Here is a 25,571-nt window from a genome sequence, read left to right as displayed (position 1 = left end):
TCTCTGCCCTCTTTCTGGTTACAGGGGTGTGGCCTATAAAAATTTCAGAGTATAATCTGTTCTCACCATCTTTGTGCCTGCCATTTAAAAATTATATCAGGAATTAAATGCTATAATAAAAGTATAAGAAGTTACTCTATTTCCTTCACAATATACATCGGCTATAGTTCAGTCAGATTCCAAAGTTATACCAGGAGAGAGCTAAATTCATTAATTCAGTTTCTTACTTGTAGTTCTGTGATGAGTGGTTATCAGTTACGTTTCTGAAAATGAAACTGAGTGCCTTTATTTTGGAAATACCACCTTGATTTAATATTTGGGAAGTATACAAAATGTGAAGTTTTAAAATTTAAACACTGTTATTACTTTGTTGGACTAAAGACCAAAATGAAATAGAAAAGGCTTTAGCTTAAACAGTTGAAGTGTAGATAGGAATCTTAATAGTGAATTTTAAAATTAGTTTTCTGAGATATCCAAGGATTTGGAGTACAGGCCAGTACACTTGCCTAGGGAGTTTATTAAGAAAACAAGCTGAGTGATAGAATTAAGAACTGGTGTTTGTTTGTTTAAGGCGGATGGCAGGATGAAACCTGGCCGGATGGCTGGACAGCAGTGACGAGAGATGGGAAACGGTCTGCCCAGTTCGAGCACACCCTGCTGGTCACGGACACTGGCTGCGAAATCCTAACCCGGCGACTCGATAGCGCGCGGCCTCACTTCATGTCCCAATTTTAATTTCTCCCGAGATGGCACATCTCAGTGATACCTTCTGGCTGTACTCGGCGTTTTATTGAGAGTACAGGATGGAAGAGGACATTTTTTATAACTTGTTTTGTTTCGACTATAGATAAGGAAGGACTACAGCATTTGATGTGTGTCCTCAAGAACTTGTCTTGGGTCTGAAAAAGCCAAGAAGAATAAAGGAAGCTTTCTCAACTCCTTTCAATGCTCCCCTCTCCCCACACAAAAAAATCTCTGCGCCCCTGTTTTCTCATTTGCCCTTTGAGCACTTTTACTTAAACCTGCTTCTAGTTGCTTTTATCACTGCCACAACCGGGCCTTCAGAGCCACCTGCTTTCCAGGTGAATGTTGGAGATGAGAATCCCTGAAACTTTAGCAACATATTTTGCTCCCGATTTTTTTTTTAATTATATATGTATGGAAATATATACGTATACATTTTAAATTCCATATATGTAATTACCAAACACTATGTGACCTGGGGTTTGTGTTGATTCTGACAGGGTTCTATGCTGTCGTAAATGGACCCGTCATTTGCAGTGATTTAATTCCCAGCTGGGAATTAGCCTCCCTCCTCCCCTGCTAATTTACCCTCGTAATTGTGTGTAAGGAAGCACTCGGTCAGTGAGACTTTCCAGTGTGGACTCTGTGTGCATGAATGGCTATGGCAAAATTCACTTTGGAAAAAGATGATCAGGTTTTAAAAAATCTAGTTTATGGCAAAAATAGCCACGCTCCAAGCGGAAGCTGGCTGTTGCAGAGAATGGGATTTTTGTAATACGTTGCTATTTCAGACCTCTGTTTGGTCATAATGGTAGGAAAAACGCTCCCTTCTCTCTTATTTCAAAGGCATACCTTGGAGATATTCAGAGAAGGGTGGAGGCTGCACTGTGGGGGTTGATGGGGAAAGACAGTTCTGAAATCTCTCCAGCAGTGAGCAGAGTCTGGAAATGCTAATGTTTAATAAACCTGGTGGGGATGAGAAAGGAACTTCTTTGAAATTGGACTGTTGCCTTGCAGGGATGCAGCTGTCCTTGGTGTGCTACCACAATTCTCCTTTACATAGTTGGGAACCTCATTAGAAATGACCTCAGCTGCCCAACATCTGTGTTCCTTTCAGTAGTTCAGTCCAAATGGGAGTGCATCCAGTGAAGACATATCAGATCAAGGTCATTGTCATTAGAGAGTACTTGATTACTAGGTATCTGGTAAGTTTATTCTAAGATAATTCGATACCACTGACATGTTACATTTGTATGAGAACATCTTTCCCAGAGTGCCTCAGACCTTTATTGCTTTAAAGGAATTATAATGTTTTCATTACTTTTATTATTTTAATGATTTAGTAAAGTGGCTGAATCTGGTATGTGTGTGAAGTTTTTTATCAAACTGTAATATTTGTGAATGGAATGCCTTGCAATATGAATGTTAATATAATGTGTAAAGGGAGATTAAAAAGTTTGAATGACTATCCCACCATGTAGTTGTTAACTTTGCTGTATTTGTTGGGGATTTCAGAAGGAAGTGGTGGGAATGGGGAGGCTAATTTCATAATCTAAAATAAAATTTGAGTAAAAATACTTTTTTAAGTTGAATGTCTATATACAAATTCCAGTACTGTGTTTAGTTCAGCAGTCTACCAGCAGTATTTGAAATGCAACCATATTTCTGAGATAGTTTAAGGTGGCGATTGCTGCATATGTAAGGCAGCATCTTATGTACTGATAGTGGAATTAACAGTGTGGGCTTACTCAGTGTCTACTATTAGAAAATAAGCTCAAAGAAAAAAAGTCTTGGTGGGTAGTTTTTTTTTGTTGCTGTTAAAAGATAAACACCACACTGGTGATGGTGCTTTTCTCGGTTTGGGAGATTTTAAAACAATATGTCCTCTAGTCTAATTGTATATGTCTGATTACAAATGTTTGTTTAGTAGGTTTAGATGAGAAAACATCTAGGGTAGTTTCATCATTCTGCCAACTTCTCAAAAATGTCAGTGTGTTAACTTTTTATTTTTTGTATTAACTTTAAAATAATCCTTTTTTTCCCCTGACAGTCCTTCATCCCCCTTGGAATTATAATGTAGAAGGGAAAGGTGTTTGCCTTTTATTTTCATTTTATGTCTTTTGCTGGTAAAATGTATAAAGGTACATTAGAACCCGTTCACCCACACCTTTATATTACTTGCCATCCACATGTCTAAATTAACAGGAAGAGGGTGTTTAGGAATTTGCCATCTTAGCTTGATTCCTCAGTTTGTCCTGTCACCACTTCTGGCTCTTCATTGAGTTTGGTTAAATTTGAGAGTGGGATGCTCCAGTTTGCTAAAGCCCCCAAATGCACCCTCCTGGTATCTGTAAGCTATTTCTGTCCTACCCCCTCCCCCGTTTTTTCTTTTTTTTACTTCCAACTTTTAATTTTGAAAATTTCAAATTTACAGAAAAGTTGATGGTACAGTGAAATAACCACATATCCTTTCCCTGTATTCAGCAATTGTTATTGCGTCACATCTCTCTATATAAAAAGCATTTTTCTTTTGAGAGAAATGGCATTGTCGTACTTCACCTGCTACTGTTGCAGTGTGTCTCTCTTAAAACATAAGAAGATTTCCTACACAATCATAATACTCCTGTCACACCCAAGGAATTGATTATTCATAGTTATCTAATGTATAGTACACATTCAAACCTGAGGCTCAGTTTCCCCCCAAGTGTACTTTAAAGCGTTTGTCTTGTTTAAAATGCAGAATCCAAACCCATGGCATTTGGTTGTCATCTGTAGGTTTTTTTAAACTCTAGAACAATCCTTCCACCTTTTTTTATCTTTTATGAAACTGACTTGAAAAAGCAGGCCAGTTAGCTTGTAGAATTCTGTGCTTCCCTGATTGTTCCTCATGAGTAGGTTCAGGATAAATGTTTTGGCAGAAGACTCCATAGATGGCATGTGGTGTGTCCCATTCATCGCATCGCATCGCATCACATCACATCACAAGGCACATACTGTCATTGTCACATTATTGCCAATATATGTTTGCTCACTAGGTTTCTTTCAGATTTTCTATTTTAAGATCCCTTTCTTAAGCAAATAATTTGGGAGGAGATACTTGGAGACCATTTGGATATCCTGTTCACTTAATGATTTTAGCATTCATTAATAATCCTTGCCAGAATCCATTATTTTGTTACATTGGTGGCTGCAAATAGGGACTTTCTAAATCTAGCATTCTGTCTGCATTTATTGGCTGGCATTCTTTTACTAAAGAAGCACTTTTTTGAGTATCAGTGTGGGCTCGTTGTTTTTAAAAATTCAATTAGTTACTCTAAATGGTCTGTATTTGCCAGTGGAAGCACCTTTAAGCTTATTTATGGGTCATTTTGATCTGTGTCTGTTAACCTTTGAGCACATTCTTGCTTTTTGCCGTATCAAGATGTTCTAGATTTATCATACACTTTTCCTGCCCCAGCCTGGGAATTGGCTTCTCCAAGGAGCCCTAGTTTCTTTTCATGGGGAATGGTATTTGGAAATCAAGATCTGGGTGCTGCTGGGGTGTCATTGCTCCTAGGGCCGTTCAGGGAACAGAGCCAGCAAATGCATTTTTTATAAATCATGAATTCATTCTGATACTCTGATTTCAAATTTAACACTAATCTTCCTCACCCTTCCCTGTTCCATATTTGTATCTTCCTTCTCCCATGGTGAGAACTTTGGTTCTGAACAACATTAATATTAACTTATTTGCTTGATTCTACATGACATGTAAAATTATTTTAGAATTACTATACCAAAATCACTACCAAAATTTAAGTGTAAAAGTTGTGATTGTTCTTATTCTTGGAACATATTTCACTAAGGGGGTACAGAGTATTGGGTTAAAAGCTATTTGAAGTAATTAATTTTGATCCTGCAGTATTCTAAATTTCATAAACCATGAAGTTACTTTTCAACAGTAAATGCAGTGAATCTTGGGGGCAAAGCATGCTATACAGGTGGGGAAGATTTTTTAGCAGTCTGGGAGTTAGAAATACTGGAATCAATTGAGATAATGTGATATGATTCTGTCTACATTTGATGGTGTGTGGCTTCTACCAAGTTCTCTAGCTACCAGAGGAGCAAATTATACCACTTGTAATGTGGATGTATAGCCTATTTTCAGTATAGAGTAGGAAAAAACATCTGGACATTGTTTTAGGAACAGATTGTTTCACAACATAGGCTGCATTATGCTGATATTCTAAAAGTTATTAATGTGTTTTGCTTCATTTAAAAAATGAACATCGAAAGAAAGGCAGCACAGGTTCCATGCATCGAAATTCTGTGGTCCCACTGTGTTTGAACTCACAGGCAGCCTTTGGTGGCAGCCTCCTTCCTTACCTCTTTTTCCTTTTGCTGCTAAGTATGAAAAAGAAAAACAGTGGTTTGCATTTGGTTATTTTGCAAAAAAAACCCAGGAGTCAGGTGGCCTTGGCTACCTGTTACCTGCTGCTTTTCATTTTGGGGACTGTGGTGAGGAACAACAGAACTGTCTGTGTATGGTAATTCTGTGATTACATTCAAACGTGTCAACACTGGTTTATCTCACTAAAATGTGCCCCAAAGTCAATATGCGGAGCACTCAAGAAGGGCTTCCTGGAAAGATTTTCACTTACCACTGATGTTTGTTGGAGTTCAAAGTATTTTAATAATTTTTCTTGTGAATGTCCAGCCTTTTTACTATTGCGAAGCTTTGAGTAGAATAATTGCTTCCATCTCCTGGGTGCTTGGCCCTTTTACTATTACTCCAGCCTCTTCATTCAACTCCCAACAACAAACACATGCCAAACTCTCAGGCACATTTGCACTGTGGTGTCATGAGACGATCACGAGATCAACAATCAGGACACTAGGGCTCTGAGTTCTCTGATTTTTGCGATACGCGGGCCTCTCACTGTTGTGGCTTCTCCCGTTGCGGAGCACAGGCTCCGGACACGCAGGCTCAGCGGCCATGGCTCACGGACCCAGCCGCCCCGCGGCACGTGGGATCTTCCCAGACCGGGGCACGAACCCGTGTCCCCTGCATCGGCAGGCGGACTCCCAACCACTGCGCCACCAGGGAAGCCCAGTTCTCTGATTTTTTTAAACTAGCTGAATGGCTTGGACAAATCACCGTATTTCTCTATGGAGGTATCCTATTTGTGTAATGACGCCACAACTTAGCAACTGTTTTATTCTATATATAATGTGACTATAAAGCGAATTTGCTTTATTTCAGTACTTGGGTCAGACATCAACAGAAAATTCAGAATAGAATTTTTCAAACTTTACCAGTAAATCTGAGCCCTGGGTGATTCTGAGAAAACAAAATGGCCAACGATAAGAACATTTAATATTAAGATGTAGATTTAAGAAAGAGAACAACAGGTATTTTAAAGCAAATTTCCACTGTTTTATCTTGTTTAACATATCTAGATATTTTTGGTAGTCAGGAATATTTCAGTCCACGTCTAAACTCTGGGTAGTTCAGTGGTGGATTAGCGCTCCTTTCCTGAAGGGAGCATGTACATATTACCTCTCAATGAATTCTGTTACGATGTCCAGTTTGATAAAAATCAATCTGCTTAAAAGCCCATCCCACTTGCTCTGTTCCTATAAAGTTCCACCAAAAGAAGTTTGTATAATGCAGGACTTTGTACGTACCGGTTCACTGTGCTGGTTTACTTCCTAGTTGTTTCTTTAAAGATATGATTTCCTTGGTATAGTTCTATGTACTTATTATCTAAGTAACTGTTTAAATATACTTAATGTTTTCCAAATGTGTTTTCTGTCTGTTTTTTCTGCAGGGTATTTGCTGACAGAGAATCTGATCTTGCATGTTAATTGAAACAAAATTGGCTGAGTGCAAAGTTGGTTTTTTCCTGGGTCACAAAGTATCTCTAGGCCCAAAGAACTGTCAGTTACTTTAGGACTTTGATCATCAACCTACTTGGGAGATTGGTAGCCATGCAGAAAATGTTCTGAAGCATCTGTGCATGTAAAAATATGTTCCCTGTTTCCCAGATCAACAAAACATTTTGAGAATCATGAGCTACATTTAATTTTGCTTTGAAATGGGATAAATGGAAGTAGCATTGTGTTTATCTTTCGGAGCTGTATTTGTTTAAGCTGTACACACATTAACTGGCTCCACTCTAACAAAGTTTGGAAATAATGCAGTTTTTTCCCTCATCTCAATAACCTCATCATTCCACAGGTTCTACCTTATGTTAGTTCTCTGTGCATGTAGTAAAGAACTCATTCCAAGTCAGACATGGAATTCCAAGTCAGCCTGTATATGGACTATCTTTCTACAGTGAACATCACTAGGTGGGTTAAATAGAAAGCAGAATAGCCCGACATGCTGAAAATGGAAAAGCAGGAAAGATTTGAAAAATGCCAAGTATACCAGCATTTTCAATGAAAAACAAAAAGCTGTTAAAAGATACATCCTAATATTGTAAAATTTTGGATCCTTAAAATTTTTTTTACCAACTTTCATGAAATATACAGCAGAGGTTAGCGACTTGTGTTAAAATTATATACCTTTTATCCAAGAAAGCAGTTTAAACATAACTTCAAAAAATTCCCGACAATACTTCTAAGGTGGTAGAGTCCTCATTTTGGACAACCAGGATAGATTTGCTGACATGCACATACTGAATGTTTTTTAGCCCTATGTTGTGTATGTTCTTCCAAAAAATACTTGGTTCCGCAATATACATAACAACCTAGATGCCACCCAAGAGGATGTATTAAAAGTATCTTAACAAGAAATACTTTATACCTATAGTTCCATGTTCCAAGAATCTTTATATTAAAGATCTTGTAAAATTGATTCTTAATACTGGTTCTTTGAAAGAGACAATTGTACTTTCAGCCAGGAAATGCTCATACTTGTTAAACTGAATTAGCTGGCTCGAGACTATGTACATGACAGTGACAGAAAAGTAAACTCCCTAATTGGCCAGCTACAAGAATTGGAGTTACATTATTTTACTATCTTAAAATTATTTTCTCATTATTGGAGAACATAATGTTTGCCATTCTCATTCAAGTATAACTCATGTATGAGAAGAAAAATAAAGGCGAAAAAAAACCAAAAAAAATTATTAGTTCTCCTCCATTATTACCCTATATACCCATTCTGTTACTGCAGTCGCTTAAGGCAATAATATACTTCGTTCCTGGAAGGCTGAGCTAAAACAAATCAGATTAAAGCACACTTCCTACAGCTAGGGTAGAAGCTATTTTTATTGTTCTTCCAGTTCACCCAGAACAATAGGTTGGAGCCATCTGGGCCCCGACTGGGTCTCCAGCCCTCTAGGTAAAATGAGAGAAGCTAGGTCATACTGCCTAGTCCTTCAAATGCACCAGAGATCCAAAAAAGAAGTCCTGACCATAACTGCCACTTTTCTAGTTTTCAGTCAACTAAATATTGCTCTCTCAGAAACACAAACTTTGGGAGTAATTAAGCTACATCAGTCAAAAGAATTAAAACAAGAAAAAGCACATGGTTTCAATCAAACCAAAAGATATGTATGTGCATGGCATATCTGATGTCCTGATACAAAAACAGTCTAAACTATGCTATGATGTAGAAAGAAGAAAAAGGCACATAATAGGCGGGGCGCCGTTCACACGAGAGTCGGTTGGTTCCTGTATCCCTGTCCCCGCCTTCCCTCGCCGTCATGTCGATATTCCTGGTGAACACCAACGTGCCCCGCGCCTCTGTGCCGGACGGGCTCCTCTCCGATCTCACCCAGCAGCTGGCGCAGGCAGGCCACGGGCAAGCCGGCGCTGTACATCGCGGTGCACGTGGTCCCGGACCAGCTCCTGGCTTTCGGGGGCTCCAGCGAGCCGTGCGCGCTCTGCAGCCTGCACAGCATCGCCAAGATCGGCGGCGCGCAGAACCGTTCCGACAGCAAGCTGCTGTGACGCCTGCGCGTCAGCCCGGGCAGGATCTACATCAACTACTACGATATGAACGCGGCCAACGTGGGCTGGAACGGCTCCACCTTCGTCTGCACGTCGCGCTCCGGAGTCCCCTGCCCCAGGCCCGCAGCCCGCACGCGGTTTTCTGCCCGCCCCGCCCCCAGCGACCCCACCTCCCGGGACGGAGAAATAAACGGTATGGAGACCGGGGGACGGGGGGAAGCACAGAATAGTGTTAATAGTATTCCTTCGTGTTAAAGTATATGTATAAATGCTATTATATTCATAGAAACTTTTGGGAAGATACATAAACTAAATAGTGGTCACTTATTTTTTTGGGGGGAGAGGGAAGTGTAGCTTTTCTTATGCAATTTTCTCTACTATTTGAATGTTCTAACTCTTGGATGTATTGCCTTCATGTATTTATTTTTGTGTTAATGGATCACCTGGATGGTAAGACTATGCATCATTTTCGTTTGCTGCTTTATTCTGCTCAGGGTAAAGAAACCTAAATGTTACTTAACAGCACCAGGAAAAGACTGATAGATTTGACTATACTAAAATAAAAATTAAGAAATATAAAATATATTAATATAAAACTTACAAAGGATTGGCATCTAGAATAAAGAACCCCTAAAAATTACTCAGAAAAAGAGAAGTAATCCAACAGAAAAATGGGCAAAGGATGTGAACAGATGCCTCACAAAAAAGGAAATACAAATGGCCAAAAGAATGAAAGACTTGGGACCTCCCTGGCGGTCCAGTGGTTAAGACTCTGCACTCCCAATGCAGGGGGCTCAGGTTCCACCCCTGGTCAGGGAACTAAGATCCCACCATGCTGTGTGCCACGGCCAAAAAAAAAAAAAAAAAAAAAAGACTTTAGTCATTAAGGGGAAGGCAAATAAAAGTCATTTCACACCCATCTGATTTGCAAAAATGTCCAACCACATTTAAGAGCAATTTGACAATTTCTAGTAAGGTTTAAAATGTGTTTATCCTATGCTACACATCCTTCATAACTAATGCACTGAGCACAATGTACAAGGATGTTCCACCAGTGTTGTTAGCAATACAGAAACAATTTGGTCAACAACTATATGCTATCAACTGGAGACAGATAAATTATGGTAGTTCATATAATTGACTACTGCACAGTACTAAAATTAATGAATGGGAGCATCACCTACAAGAGGGATTAATCACAAAATAATGAGTGAAAAATGAAAGCTGCAGAATGAGACAGTATCATGTTTAAAACATGTATGACAATACTGAAGACTAAAGGGTTTACGAATATGTGTAGTCAAAGTATGGCAATATGCATGGGAGTGATAAACACCCAATTCTGGATGTCGACTATACCGCAGAAGAGGAAAGGCAAAGTGGCCTGGAAGAGTAAGATGTTAAGATTTGACAAAATAAGTACTGGAAATTTGGGTATTCAGTACATAAATATTTTCCATATGCTTGAAATAGTTCAGAGTGACCAACAACACATATATACCTACTTAAGCTCAGAAGGTAGTTTCAATGATGAATTTGTGGGCCAGATGTCATACTAGGAATTAGGAGTCTAAGTCTGAACAATGCATGGTACTTGCCCACAAGAAGATAATCTCACAGAAGCAGATCTGGGTTCTGATTAACTGTGCTACTGCTGATTGGAGAAATTTGTTCTTTAGTAAATGGGCCTGAGACCCTTAAAAGTTAAGCGAAAGTTACCAAGGACAGTAGAAGACAAGGTTCAGATACTCACCACCGCCCTTCTTCCTCCATCTTTCCTTTAAAGAATGAAGATAATGGGGAGAGCAACCATGACAAAGAATTTGACATACAACAGAGCTGACAACTTCCACACATATGCAGAAATGCCTTTTATTATGTTAAAAATATTCCTTAATGAGCCAGCAATTATTTATGTGAAGAGTCCAGAAAACAGACTTATGACAGTATTAGCCTTGTCCTTGATTAGACATTTATGAATTTATACAGAAAACATTATTCCCCAGAGTCAGTTAATGAGGGTCTAAGAAGATGTGAACTTGAAAGAGCTCCTTCCTGCTTGTCTGGCTGCTCCAATCAGACCACAAGACTTAGTTATAAGGATGGAAGAATTTTTCTCTTTTGAATTTAAAGCTTTAAAACAGTTCGGATGCTGTAAGAGAAGAAAGCAATAAACAGGTTCTGAATGATTTCTTTGAAGACCACTAAAATTGTTTTTTTTTACCCTTCTCCCTGCATAAGCCCCAAATCATTACCACATTCTACATTAAACAGCTAAAGAGAAAGCTCACCTCTTTCCTGCATGCATCAGTTCAAAGGCTTCGTTAATTTGGTCAAAAGGCAAATTGTGAGTCACAAATTCTTCAATCTTTATTTTTTTGGACATATATTCGGACACCAACTTTGGGATGCTTTCTACACTCTTCCATCCTAAAAGAAATCATACATCTACTCATTAAGTTTTCCAACAAATCTCTACAGTATGCTTATTACTTAGTGGGTGACAAAGACATTTAAGAGAATGAATTTTTTCACGAACTAAAGAGGAATGAAAAACTTCAAAATCAGCATAGAGAGGAAGAAGAAATGCACATCTTTAAGAAAAAAGTAAATGCCTTTTGAGCACTTACTTTTTCTGTATTAAGGTTTACTAAAATCTCATTAAATCTTAATGGAGATTTTTATACCATACAGGATAGAACTCTAGAATCAGAATAAGCTTATTTAAGTCCACAACAGCAAAGATTTCTGTAAGCGTGAAATTCAAGGAAGAAAAAAACTGATGTGATACATGACTATTTCTGTGGTTTTAATTTCAACAATAAGGGTACCATCTCAGAAGAGAAAACTGAAATTGAAAAGCAAAGTAGGTGATCTTTAGTTACAGGTTACCATTTTAAACAAAATCAGATCCTTCAATTTCTCACTTGTGTTGAAAGAAGCAGTAAATCAACAAAGAAGCCTTCCCACCTTTTAAACCAGGGAGTCTTTGGACCACATTTCAAACCTCTTTTGAGCCTTTCCCAAATCTCCCTTCTTGTGTCCTCTACCAGTTACCCTTTCCTTCCAAACTGCAGTGCTTTTTCTTCTCCTTTAAATCTGGTAACTGAGACAACCACAGCCACTGCCATTCCCTAAACTGAAACTTCTGTTTACATTTGTGAGTCATATTTTAGCAACACCCATGGGGCCCCAAGGCTCCAGCTTATTTCCCAATAAGCATGTGCTTGGATGAGGCTTCAGTGAGAGGTGACTACCAAACCCCCTGGCTCAGGCTCCCGGACTAAGAACACCCTTTCAAATACAGCTATGGACCCTGAGATGATGCCCCTGAGCTGCACGTATGGCTCTGAAAGTCTGTCCATTTAAAATACTCAAGTGCGGCATACGTGTAGCGGTTTGGAAAAGAGGGTTTAGTCAGCTTGACATTTGCCTTGACAAATTCTGTAGTATAAGGAAGGAAAACTCTGACCAAACCCCTCATTTTTCATACTTTCCTAATCTTTTCTTTTGGCCTTGAAACAAAAGCTGGCATGAGGTAGGGGACACTTTGCTTAAACACAGATCATTAAAAACTCATGCTATTAGAGAATGGACTTGAGGACACGGGGAGGGGGAAGGGTAAGCTGGGACAAAGTAAGAGAGTGTCATGGACTTATATACACTACCAAATGTAAAAAAGATAGCTTGTGGAAGCAGCCGCATAGCACAGGAGATCAGCTCTGTGCTTTGTGACCACCTAGAGGGGTGGGATAGGGAGGGTGGGAGGGAGATGAAAGAGGGAGGAGATATGGGGATATATATATATGCATAGCTGATTACTTTGTTATACAGCAGAAACTAACACACCATTGTAAAGCAATTATACTCCAATAAAGATGTTAAAAAAAAAGAAATGCAAATTCTTGAGGAAAAAAACCCTCATGCTATGTAATTCTTTCTCCTTAGGAGGATGGTAAGGATATAAATATATTTTTTAAAAATCTATGAAAAACTTTAGATTTCATTTATTCACAACAGTTGGGATATACAAACATGTTTTTTTTTTGAAATAAACAGCTGTTTTTTTTATAGTTTTTTTTTAGATGTTGGGGGTAGGAGTTAATTAATTAATTAATTAATTTTTGCTGTGTTGGGTCTTCGTTTCTGTGCGAGGGCTTTCTCTAGTTGTGGCAAGCGGGGGCCACTCTTCATCGCGGTGCACGGGCCTCTCACTATCGTGGCCTCTCTTGTTGCGGAGCACAGGCTCCAGACGCGCAGGCTCAGTTGTGGCTCACGGGCCCAGTTGCTCCGCGGCATATGGGATCCTCCCAGACCAGGGCTCGAACCCGTGTCCCCTGCATTAGCAGGCAGATTCTCAACCACTGTGCCACTATGGAAGCCCCTACAAACATGTTTTGATGTCTTTTCTCTTCTCTAGCTGAGCAACCTTGAAAAAGGTGGAAACTTTCTCAGCATTCTGCTGGTAGTTAGGCAACCCCAAACAACCACATACTTTTAGGATCATACAAGGGAAAAATGATCAGTCTGGCAGCTTTTCAATTTTGTTGTAAGGTTTTGTCAAATTTAATATTTTCAGTTTAAGACTTAGTATTGGTTACTGCTGAAATCAGTGCTATTCAGACGGAAGTATGATCACATCCAGGGATCACTGCACTCTCTGGACAAATGAGTAAAAAATGCCAATAACCTATGTAAGTCTACAACACGGCACAGGGTGGCTGATACTGTCGTTTGCTTATCCTGTAACCAGCTTCTCACTCCTGACCTACCCTCAACTATTTCATTAACAGAATATTAATATTTTTTTCAATGTGTAAGAAGTAGCCTTGTGCTTCAGGAGAAGCTGAGCACCTCCCCAGTCCCAGGGGTAAATGCTGACTAGGATTAAAATTCTGCCAATGGAAGTAACAAAAGAGAAAATGTACTCATCTCATCCACCAAATTACCTCCAAAGGCAGTGCCTTTCCACGTGCGGCCTGTTACCAGCTGGAATGGACGAGTGGCAACTTCTTCACCTGAGGCAGCTACTCCAACCACCACGCTAACGCCCCAGCCTTTGTGGCAGGCCTCCAGCGCAGCTCTCTGCAGGGAAATCACAGAGGTCAGTGCACTGTGCTGAGAATATCTGCTTCCCCAGAAACTTCCGGGGGAGAGGGTGGTGGTACAGAGCTTATTAGAAAAACGGCAACAAAATGTCCAAAGTGAGTATTTAGTACGTTTAATTTTATTGAACAATTTTAACAGGTATTTTAAAAAATTTACGAACTTGGCCCAACACTGACACAAATTGAAAATAAAAAGCTTTCATTTGTTATTTTAAAAAGTAAATCTTAGCTCAAAATTCTAAAGGCTTAATAAAGGCAGCAGGCAGAGAAGTAATAGTTATACTTCTGCTGAGTGTCTACTTTGTGTCAGGTACCTACAGTTACTATCTGCATTTTACACATAAGGAAACAGGTTTAGAGAAGTTAAGTAGTTGCTCAAGGTCACTGAGTTAGTAAGTGGACATATATCTAATTCCAAAGCCCATGTTCTCTACAGCTGCATCATTTTGCCTTTTCATTTAATGAAACATACTCTGAGATTTATGTGTACACTGAAAAGCAAAGAAACATTTCCCTTCATCTTTCCCTTGTATCATTTCCAATTTCTAGTTCAAGTAGTCATTTTCCCTTCTAATAATTCTTATCAGGGAATTCAAGACTTTTCCTTTACAAAACAAAACAATTTTTGACCTTAATTAAAGAAATTACATTAAAAAAAGCAGCCCCCACCACCACCACTTGGAATGAAGCCAAGCATACTCACCATGACTTTAACATTGCCAATACACTCAAAGGAATAGTCCACTCCCCCATCAGTCATCTCAACGAGCACTTCCTGGATAGGTTTACTGAAGTCCTGGGGGTTAATACACTCAGAGGCCCCAAACTCCTTAGCCCTTGTGAATTTATCTTTATTGATGTCCACACCAATGATCCGGGATGCACCAGCCACCTTACAGCCCATGATAACTGCCAGTCCAACTCCTCCCAGGCCAAAGACGGCACAAGTAGAGCCAGGCTCCACCTAATAGTAAAGATAGTCTATAAGGTACTCATTTCACAAGAGTCAAGGAAATCATTAGGTTTCTTACTGTTTGGGCCTATTTCACTATTCCAGCAAGGCTTTGTTGTATGAAATTAGAAGGTGGACGCTAAAACCCAGGCCAACACTTACCTTGGCAGTGTTCACAACAGCACCATAACCAGTTGAAATGCCACAACCCAGAAGGCAGACTTTATCCAAAGGGGCTAAAGGATCAATTTTAGCAACAGAGATATCAGCCACAACTGTGTATTCAGAAAATGTGCTGGTTCCCATGTAATGTAAAATTGTCTTTCCTTTACAAGTAAATCTGCTAGTGCCATCTGGCATTAATCCTTTCCCTTGAGTGACTCTAAAGAAAATAAAAAAGGAAGAAGGTAGGGTAGAATCAAGTTTCCTAAAATGCACAGGAAAAAGAAATCAATTTTAAAAATAATGACCAGTAAACAGAAGAGTGTGCTAAGACCAAAAGTCTAATTTCTAATATATTCATTAATTTAGCACCTTTCAGCAATGCCTTATTAGGAAAACTTATAAAAGAATTATAATCTTACCTATCTTTTCCAGCATTCAATATGCTTCTGGATTATACTGTCAGAGTATTGAAATAATTTTAACAGGTACAATTTATGGATCAGATGAAATGATTTTAAAATTCCATCGTAAAACTCTGTGACCAAATATAACTTCATAAAGCCAAAACCAGCATCTACACAGCAAAGATTACAAGCAACTATCCACATCAGCTGATGAAAGTAGATGTCCACACTGGCTGATTTAGACCTTTCAGGAGGCCTGTTTCAAGAGTGTAGCTCTCACCACTGATACGATACATGGTAACAAAAATTATTTTTGATATTCTAAATAGGTGATGTAACATCTTGCTTAGGAACATGGGCCCTAAAGGCAGACACACTTGTGCTCAAATCCCACGTGCTCCTGAGCAAGTGAATTAACTTTTGTGCCTTAATTTCCTCACCAGAAAATCAGAGAAATCTATCTTTCTTAGACATTGCTATAAAGATCAAATGAGGTTATGTAAAGCACTAGCACTGTGCCTGGCACAGAGTGCTTAATATATATGTTATTTTAACAAAAATAAACACTACAATTTGATGTACATTCTTGGACAAATCCTTTGGAATACATGTGAATAAATAAATATATATAGATGAAGAAAAATGGATTGCCTCTGGATTCAAGAATAAGTACATTTCCTTTGGGAGAAAAACAAAAATATGATCAGAAACAAACAACAAATAGGTGACAAAGCTCTACGATAAATAACTTGTATCTTTATGAGAGCAAGTTAAGTTTGTTTAGCTCTGAATGTGAGAAATTGCTCCTGTCCCAGAAGAGTTTCTTGAACAAAAGGTGATATGGGATGTATTTTAAGCTTTGAAAGGACTTGTCCTTCTAAAAGGTTACAGACAGCCACAAAAAAACCTATTACCATTATTATATCTGACGTGTCAAAATTTTTTCAGACCGTGTTTGGAATTCCCTTTCAAAATGCCTAGTTTTTTTCTTTTTTCGGTTCTAGCTTTTTTTTTTTTTTTTTTTTTTTTGCGGTACGCGGGCCTCTCACTGTTGCGGCCTCTCCCATTGCGGAGCACAGGCTCCGGACGTGCACGCTCAGCAGCCATGGCTCACGGGCCCAGCCGCTCCACGGCATGTGGGATCCTCCCAGACTGGGGCACGAACCCGTGTCCCCTGCATCGGCAGGCGGACTCTCAACCACTGCGCCACCAGGGAAGTCCGGTTCTAGCTTTTTAACTGGATTTACGTGATAAAATAAATGGAACCTTATTTCCAAAAATAGAAACTAATTTTGTCAATGGCATTAGAAAAAAATGCAAAAATAAACAGATCTCCCAAACACTGCTGGTGGGAGTATATCCCATGACTCAGCAATTTCAATCCTAGGGAAATACCCAAGAGAAAGTTGTGTATATGTCCACCAAGAGACACATATGAATGCTTATAGTGGCACTAATCGCAACAGGTCCAAACTGGCAGCAACGTAAATGTCCATGAACAGGAGAATGTAACAGTGATTATTTGGAATGGAATGTGAAAGAAACAAAAGAAAATCACTGATGCACAGAGCAACCTGGATACATCTCGAAGGAAGCCAGACAAAACAGCACATATTGCATAATTCTGTTTATATGAAGTCCTACAGTGAAAGATATCAAAATAGTGGTTAGCTTTGAGGGAGGCAGATGTTGACTTGTATGGGACATGAAGAACTTTGTGGGCTGCTGGAAGGGTTCTCTATCTTGATCTGGGTGATGGTTATAACTATTAGATAGTTATAACTATTATAACTATTCTCTATCTTGATCTGGGTGATGGTTATAACTATTATAAGGCGATATAAAAATTCATGGAGCTGTACACTTAAGATTTGTATACTTTAATTACTTCATTATATGTATGTTCTACTTCAATAAAAAAGACAAAAAAGGGGCGAACAGACACAAGATCTTAAATGCCTTGAAGTTCTTTAAGTGTGTTACCTTGCTACAATCAAATAACCACCTTTTCTGTGTCAAAAGGTTATGTTATCTCTTGTAGTCTTCCCAAAACCTTATGAGCTAAGTTTTATTACTTCGATTTCATGGACAATAACATGGCTCATAAAAATGACTTCATTTAATTTCATAAGCATGTCCCTCCTTACTACATATTTTGGCAAATTTAGCCTAGTGTTATGGAAAGAGAACGGGTTCAGAAATTTGTGAGGTACCTCTTAACAGCTGATGATGCTGGGCACACCACTTAATTTCTGGGTCTAAATTTTCTCATCTATGAATATAGTGATAGCAATGATAATGACAGGTTGCCCTAAAGATGGAATGAAATAATTCATGTAAAATGCCCTGTATAAATTGCCACGTAATTACTTATTATCATGATATTATCATGATTAGTGTTACCTCTTGTTTTAAGAATAAAATAAAAAGATACTAACCTTATCTTCTGGCAAAGGTTCGTTTTAGGATTTAGACAAAATTTGCACTCTCCACACTGTGGGATGTAAAGTGGGATGACAGTATCACCTGGAAAACAAATGCAAGGACATTATCCTGAATAGGTAGCATCTGATTCTAAATGAATACATCAGCCCCTGCAAATTCCCATTTTTTTTTAATTAAAAAAATTTTATTTATTTATTTTTGGCTGCATTGGGTCTTCGCTGCTGTGTGCAGGCTTTCTCTAGTTGCGGTAAGCGGGGGCTACTCTTCGTTGCGGTGCACGGGCTTCTCATTGTGGTGGCGTTTCTTGTCGTGGAGCATGGGCTGTAGGCGCGCGGGTTTCAGTAGTTGTGGCTTGCGGGCTCTAGAGTGCAGGCTCAGTAGTTGTGGCACACGGGCTTAGCTGCTCTGGAGCATGTGGGATCTTCCTGGACCAGGGCTCGAACCCTTGTCCCTTGCACTGGCAGGCGGATTCTTAACCACTGCTCCACCAGGGAAGTCCCCCAAATTCCCATTCTTGTCAATCCATGCAGCTTTGCAAAGTTAACAACTTTAAGACCTAGAACTTTACCTACATGACATCATTCAGACACTGCCTATGCAAAAAATACAAGCTTCAAATTTCTGTCTAAGTGAAACTTTTAAAACAGTACGTGGAGAACAAGGAGGTCATGTGCTTCAAAACACTGACTCAATGCATCTTCAAAAATTCTTGCTTAATTGGGCAAAATTTGCTTTGGCGATGTACTTAAACCATTTCAGATAAACAGCAGTCTGCATAATCAGAGAGAAAGAAACTCTCAAATATTTGTGCTTTTCAGATGAGGCGTATAAAATCAATCTTGACAACTTACTGAGGCGATAACTTATTCACGAATAAACAATGTATAAGTAATGAGAAACATAATTTCCCTATAGAAATAAGCCAAAATTGTAAAATAAGTGATTCAAATACTCTCCTTACCTGCCTTCAGCTTAGTAACTCCTTCACCAACACTTTCCACAATTCCAGCACCTTCATGTCCCAAGATCACTGGAAAACTCCCTTCAGGATCAGCCCCACTCAGGGTATAGGCGTCAGTGTGGCAAACTGCAGTGGCAATAATCTAACAGGGTATTAAAGTGTCTGCGTGTGTGCATGCGATTCAGTGAGGCATAGGTGGAGGCACTTTTACTTTAATAACATTTTATTGATTAGAAGATACAATTCTTTCATATTTTAACCTCTCTAAAATCAGCATATGCTTAAACTCTATGGCATCTTAATTAGAACTGGCAGCATTTTCTTAGTGGTACTTAAAAGTAACGGTGCATTTATAGGCAATGAAACATGGTACATCTATTCTCCTTTTCAGTGCATGTTAGCAGGAGAAGGTAAACAAGGTGATGTTTTGGGCACTGTGCCGTCTGCAGGTGTGGAGAGGAACATCCCCTGTGTGCAAAAGCAGGTGGAGCCCATCTCACTGCTGGCCTCCTCCTAACTGCTGGGGAATGCGACTTCTAATAAGGTATTGGCTATTTCTGAAATACGTCAGCCTGCTTGGTCTGGGCCAAAACTCAGAGGTTTTACTGGAACCAACTCCCCTTTTAGCAGCCACACACAATTTCTACTTCAATAAGCCCTTTATCCCGATTTCTCTAGCCTTCAAGCACCTCTCACTTCTCCAAACTACCAAAAGCACAGAAAGGAAAAGTCTTGGGGGTGTCTGTATTTATGCTTCTATGCTTCTCACAAATATATCCAATTACAATGTAACATTCTTGGCTGTTTGTTAGCCGTTTCCCAAGGAAGCCTGCTGAACTCAGTGTGCCCGATACGGCTCATTTTAGTACATCCAGGACCAACACTTTCTTTTTTAGTAGCAAAATCACAACCAGGCTGATTTCTGAACTTAAAGAAATACACACACACCAGTCTAAGATTTCAGATCCCTGGGCCTGGGTTAAAAGGATATGAAAGTTATTTGGCTCTGGCTTCTCAACTTGTTCAGTGTGACCCCTGGGAACCTGAGAATTGGAGGTGGGATGGGGTAAGTATACTCCAATTCACAGCAAAAAATGCTTATTTTTTCTAGAGGTTAGTTTCATTCAATGTTCACTACTTTAAAGCACTGATTTTATATGAAAACAAGTACAGAGGAGAATGCCAGAACATCCAGCTGCCTGCCTTGTGCAGTATGACTCTCTCCAGGGGTAACTTCAACTTCCCTGCCACAGCAGAGGTTGAGAAGCACTGCAATAGTGAATCCCCTGAACCCTGGCCTTGTCTGCAAGGGTCAGTACATTTTAAAGCTCTCTTAGCAAGCTTACTTCACTTGCTTGTTGGTCTAATCAATTAGGAACCTCTTCCTAAATCTTATTTGAAGTTTCTTCTAACAATCCAAAGACCATTTCTTTCTTCTTTTGTTTCTAATGTGTCACCATAGATTTTAACTTATGGGATCAGCAGAAAGGGGAGCATCCTACCAAGCCACCTTAAACCCAGACTACAGAAGATAAAATGCAGTAATCCAATGATCCATGGAGAAGGCTGCTCAGCACAACACCAAAGCTAAAAAGATGGGAGAAGACTGCTGCAAAGGTGAGAGGGATAAAATAAGAGGCTGTGATTCCAAGGTTGGATGACGTTCAATACCTTCTCCTTGACACTGTCCTTTGGGATTTCTCCTCTGCAGACCTCAGAGGACTCATCTATCCAGAGACCTAATTGTAAGCCTTTTTCTCCCAGTGCCTTGGATGTTTCATTACCTTAATTCGAACTTCATGAGCCTTTGGGGGTGCCACCTCTATCTCCTCTATGGAGAGAGGCTTTCTAGCCTCCCAGGCAACCGCAGCCTTACATTTGATAACCTGAAATGGGGAAAACAGAGCAAGATGTTTATCCTCCTGAACTAGTAACAAACTACTTAGTTAATTTAGATGCTGGAATGCTAATCTTAGAAAGTATATCACAAATTCACAAAGACACATATAACTCTAAGTGATATGGAGAACTGTCTGGCACGGGTTTATACTTCGTGTAAGTGATATTCATTAAAAAGGTTTAATCGAGATGACCACATGAAGAAGTTTAATTCAGGAATTCCCTGGCAGTCCCGTGGTTAGGACTCGGCGCTTTCACTGCTGGGGCCCACTTTCAATCCCTGTTCCGGGGAAACTAAGATCCCTGCAAACCGCATGCCCCCCCCCATAAAAAAAATAAAGTTTCACTCATCAAATATTTAATGACCCTCTACAATGCATAAACAGGAGCTGGTTAACAATACAGGTTCCAAGAAAATCTGATTCTAGTCTGGTACAGGGTCCAAGGAATCTGAATGCTTAAGATGTGCCCTACGAAATTCTTTTGCTCAGGCTGGTTTAAGTAACACTGGTTTAGTGCAAAACTGCACCGTGGGAAGGAGCGTAAGGAAAAGTATCAGAATGGGGGAATTAAAAAAACCCTACATCTATCCCTTTCAACTGTGCTATCCAACACAGTAGCCACTTGCCACGTGTGGCTTTTGAGTGCTTGAAAAATGGCCAGTCTGAACTGAGATAAGCTGTAAGTAGAAAATATACCCAGATTTTGAAGAGTTAGTATAAAAAAATTAAAATATTTCAATAATATTAAAAAAATATTGATTACATGTTGCGATAGTATTTTGACTACATTGGGTTAAGTTTTAATCCAACTTAATACCGTTTTAATGTGGCTAATAGAAAACTTAAAATTATATATGTGACTCATACTGTATTTCTATAGTATAGTGCTACTTCAGAGTCTAGTCAGTACACTCCTCCTTTACCAGAGAATGAAGTGTAATAAGGAAGGTTTTGACTCGTTCACATAATGCTTATGAAGCATGTTCACAGAATAAAGATTGCAATGGGTTTATAGGAGACAGACTCGAAAGCTAACGATTACAAAAAGTGTGATTTAAAGGGATAGGCACAAAGTGCTACAGAATGCAAAATGTGGAGATTTTGGTTGGTGGGTTTGGGAAAGCGTCACTTTTAACTGGGATGCGGAAAGATGAGGAAGAATTAGTTACATAAAGATAAAATATCTACATATAGAGTGACTGTGAATGGTGAATATGAAGCCCCTTATACAGTCCTTGATACAGTGTAGCTTTGCAGAAATAAGGTGGTAGTTATTAGTAGCAAGAGAACAAAGAGTAGAGAAAAAGAACTGAACTATGTAGAAGGATGAGTGGCTTGTGTTAATTGGCGAGGCTGGAAATGATCACTTTTAAAATTAAAATGTAGATATTAAATCTGATCAATCAATCTGGTAAAAAAAATTCATACACTGCATTAGAATCTTTTTTCACCTCAATGTACCATAAATTTCAAAATGAAACTCCAAAGGTAAAATTCAGAATACTAACAATGAAGTCACATATTCTAGAGATCTGAAGCAACAAGAATAAATCATCCATAATCTAAGCTTTAAGTCCCTTCTCCACCCTTTTAAAGCATATGTGAAAGTTTAACCTTTTCCTGTCAATGACAATTCTAAACAAAACAAAGCCCCACACTAAATCCACACGCAATTGCTCTACTTCAACATCTGAACTATCACAGGAATTATAAGTTTTCACATTCTCTGCTGAAGGCACTTGGTAATAAGGAAAAAACCCTGCCAACTTGTTAAATCTGAAAGATCGTTTAGAATTTACCATTTCTATTCAAGTCCAAATCTTTTTAGAAAATCTGTTTGCAAAGCATTAAAACAATCAGCAACTTTAGACGGATTAATCATATTACTCATATATTTCTGCCTTTGTTTATTGTCTAATCTGTATTTCAAGAACTTGCAATAATAGTCTGTTGCACAGGGTTCGGAACCCCGGCTCACTATGTTTAGTGTTATCACTAAGCACGACAAACCACTAACCCTCAAGTTTTTGGTCTGTAAAATGGGCTACACTACCTTGCATAGCTGTTATGTGAGGATTAAAGGAGGGAAAAAAAAAAGCTCTGGTGCCCAAGTGCTCCAAAACGTTACCGAAAGGGCCCTTAAGAGCCTTCCAAAAATACATTCCTGGGGCTTCCCTGGTGGCGCAGTGGTTGAGGGTCCGCCTGCCGATGCGGGGGGGCGCGGGTTCGTGCCCCGGTCCGGGAGGATCCCGCGTGCCGTGGAGCGGCTGGGCCCGTGAGCCATGGCCGCTGGGCCTGCGCGTCCGGAGCCTGTGCTCCGCGGCGGGGGAGACCACAGCAGTGAGAGGCCCGCGTACCGCAAAAACAAAAAAACAAAAAAACATTCCTTGGTAGCACAGTAATAGCTCAATTATGAACCACTATCGTGAAAAACAGGCAACGCAGGGGTTAGGAGCACGGGCTCTGGCTGCAGCTTTGCCACCGAAAAGTATGGCCCCGGGCAAGTTACTTATTTTTGTGTACGCAAGGCGTGGCGGCCCCTAAGCCACCCCCAGAACACCAGGCTAGAGACCGACTCCCCCCTCACCTCCACTCTCCGGTTCTCCCCACCTCCACCCCGCTTCGGCTGTCCCAGGAAGAAGCAGCAAAAACCCTCCCACGAACGGAGCCGAAACAAAGCTTCCTCCCTCCCTTCTTGCTGAACCGCTCGACCGAAGCCCCGTTTCAGCTCCGGCAGCCGGAGGCCGTCTCAGGGCCAGGCCCCGCGCGTCTCCCCCTCACCTCCTGACTCCCCCCCTCCACGATCCCCCCCCCACCCGGCCAGGGGCCCGTTTCTGCTCCATAGTTTCCCTCCCTCGCTTCGTTTTCTGGACTCAGCCAGCGTAGCAGCTGACAATACCTGGCTCGCCATCTTCTCGGATTCCGGTCAGCGCAAAGCAAGGACTCGGGAAAGTCCCCACCGCAATGAAAGCTCGAGGATGTGGGTGGGGCGTGCGTCCGGCGCGGTCCCGCCTGCGCCGGGGAGAGCGTGGAGGCGGGGTTTGCGGGGGCCGGGCCGTGAGGGGCGGGGCCTGGGGTGCGGCCCGGCCAACGCGCCTGCGGAGGCCCAGGTGGTCTCGCGGGGAGCTGGAGGGGTGTCAAGGAGGCTGGTTGGTGGCGGCAGCTTCGTGAGCCACGTGACAGGCGCCCTGCACTATATCTGTCAGGAAAGGGTTTCCCCGTGTGACTGTAGCCCAGGCAGCGTCGATAAAGCTTACAAAGGAGAGTGGTGGAAGGTGAGGAGCCAGGAATTAAATTCTCTGGAAGCATGTGAGAAGCCATGAGAGGACTGCACCGTCTTTGTGCTCCTTCTACACACTTTGTGGGCACGTCTTGAGAGCGCAAGGCAAGATGCAGTTGTTCGAGGGAGTCTCCGTCAGCTGAGCTGTTTGAAGAAGAATAAAGGGCACGCCCCAAACGGAAGCGCCTTCAGGACACTTCCCAGCGTCAACTTGAAAAAAAACGCGCAAGGGACGACCAGTGAGTTTATTCAGTGTCCTGCTGGGGACTGTGGCGTGGGAGACAGCCTCTCAGATAGCTCAGAAGAGTTGTCTTGGGAGGCCAATAGATATGTGATTTGGAGGAGGGAGGTCCATGTAATCCAGCGTGTTATCTCCTAGAAGGTTATTGCTAGTCCCGAGGAACAGGTATCTTAAGTGAATGATTTTCGTGCATGGGAAGGTGTGAGAATCCAGGTTCATAAAAAAGTTTCTCTTGAAATATTTCTCACTATCTAAGGGCCTGTTTCTCCTGTTTTCCCAGAGCACGGAGTGCCACTTTCCTGATCTTCACCCTGAATTCCTTTCAGGATGCACTGTAGGTCAGCGACTGCAGTGGCCAGTGACTCAATCCTTGCAGAATTGGATGGTGGGCAACATCCTTCATTTTACACCAGGCTCCTATGCCAGCTGCTGCTGAAGGGTGAGTAGGATTTCTGATGGTGGTCGATAGGACATGGGGAGAGAACTTTGCGAGGAGGAGAAGTGGGCAGGGAAAAATCTCTGAAACATGGATGCATTTGATGTGTTTTAAGAGTGGACCAGAGTGTAGAGAGAGGGAGGATGAAGTATTTGCCAGTTTACTCTTAAACTCTGTTATGGATGCTGAATTTTATTAAAATGGCTCTACTGAACAGACCACTCTTCTTCCTTGCTGCTCAGTCTTTTTAATGGCTCCTTTCCCTCAGTATATACCTTAAGGGTTAGTGCTCCCAAAAAGTTTGTCCGAAGCCTTTCCTTTCACTCTACCCACTCATCTACACCATGGCTTTTAACTTCTGTTTATATAAGGACCACTTCTAGATTATGAATCAGGATGGCTCCCAGTAAACTCCAGACTTGGGCACACAACTGCCTTCTAGACCTCTGCCTCCATTAGGATATCTCACAATTATCTCAGACTCAACTTGTCCCAGACTCATCCTGTCATCCTTTTTCCTTAAAGGTACTCTTTTTTCTGTCTTTGTGTGTATCATTGAAGGACCCAGATCTAATCATCAGACTACAGAAACCTTCCCCTTCTCCTACACCTTACCATTACATGACTAAAGGCCTATTTACCACCTTTTTACCCAATAAGTATATCATATGTGCCTTTCAACAAAAAATGACGAGGCATACTAAAAGGCAAAAAACACAGTTTGAAGAGACAGAGCAAGCATTAGAACCAGACTTTGATATTGCAGTGATGTTGACATTATCAGGAATTTAAAATAACTATGATTAATATGCTGAGGGTGCTAATGGAAAAAATAGACAATATGCAAGAACAGATGGATAATGTAAGCAGAAAGATGGAAATTCTAAGAAAGAAACAAAAAGAAATGCTAGAAATTAAAATCACTGAAATGGAAATGAAGAATGCCTTTGGTGGGCTTTTTTTTTTTTTTTTTTGCGGTACGCGGGCCTCTCA

The 25,571-nt window shown here is 40.5% G+C and overlaps 2 protein-coding genes and 1 pseudogene across 6 annotated transcripts in view; 2 read left to right on the top strand and 1 right to left on the bottom strand.

The window, feature by feature from the left end:
• Positions 1–6,431, top strand: part of METAP1 (methionyl aminopeptidase 1) — a 64,092-nt gene extending 57,661 nt beyond the window's left edge. For all 3 annotated transcript variants that reach the window (XM_079920108.1, XM_079920107.1, XM_079920109.1), the window contains exon 11: positions 572–6,431. In XM_079920108.1, the coding sequence (XP_079776234.1) occupies positions 572–735 (164 nt within the window). In that variant the 3' untranslated portion in view covers positions 736–6,431. The remainder of the gene's footprint in view (positions 1–571) is intronic.
• Positions 6,432–8,438: 2,007 nt separating this feature from the next.
• LOC307185548 (macrophage migration inhibitory factor-like) lies at positions 8,439–8,940 on the top strand (annotated as a pseudogene). Its single transcript has one exon. The product of its transcript is annotated as a macrophage migration inhibitory factor-like (transcript).
• A 1,603-nt stretch (positions 8,941–10,543) lies between these two features.
• Positions 10,544–23,652, bottom strand: LOC307185394 (alcohol dehydrogenase class-3). Of its 2 annotated transcripts, XM_079919610.1 has the most exons (9): positions 23,521–23,652; positions 20,505–20,606; positions 18,721–18,862; positions 17,753–17,840; positions 14,908–15,127; positions 14,497–14,757; positions 13,635–13,770; positions 10,977–11,115; positions 10,544–10,837 (listed from the first exon to the last, which is right to left on the bottom strand). In XM_079919610.1, exons 1-9 carry the CDS (start codon positions 23,530–23,532, stop codon positions 10,813–10,815), a joined length of 1,125 nt encoding a protein of 374 aa, XP_079775736.1. In that variant the 5' UTR covers positions 23,533–23,652; the 3' UTR covers positions 10,544–10,812. The 2 variants fall into 2 exon arrangements, with proteins under 2 accessions (XP_079775736.1, XP_079775737.1); XM_079919611.1 differs by lacking the exons at positions 18,721–18,862; positions 23,521–23,652 and having other exon boundaries at positions 20,505–20,535.
• Positions 23,653–25,571: the final 1,919 nt, after the last annotated feature.

Source organism: Stenella coeruleoalba (assembly GCF_951394435.1).
Source record: "Stenella coeruleoalba genome assembly, chromosome: 4".
In the NCBI taxonomy this organism is placed as follows: domain Eukaryota; kingdom Metazoa; phylum Chordata; class Mammalia; order Artiodactyla; family Delphinidae; genus Stenella; species Stenella coeruleoalba.
The sequence above is the reverse complement of the archived record's forward strand: the minus strand, read 5'-3'. Positions and strand labels throughout refer to the sequence as shown.

Coding starts and splice junctions, on each gene's coding strand:
- LOC307185394 (XM_079919610.1), bottom strand. Junction 13,771..14,496: donor TTGGCAATGTTAAAGTCATG/GTGAGTATGCTT, acceptor ATTTCCCTGCAG/AGAGCTGCGCTGGAGGCCTG. Junction 11,116..13,634: donor GAAAGGCACTGCCTTTGGAG/GTAATTTGGTGG, acceptor GATTTCTTTTAG/GATGGAAGAGTGTAGAAAGC.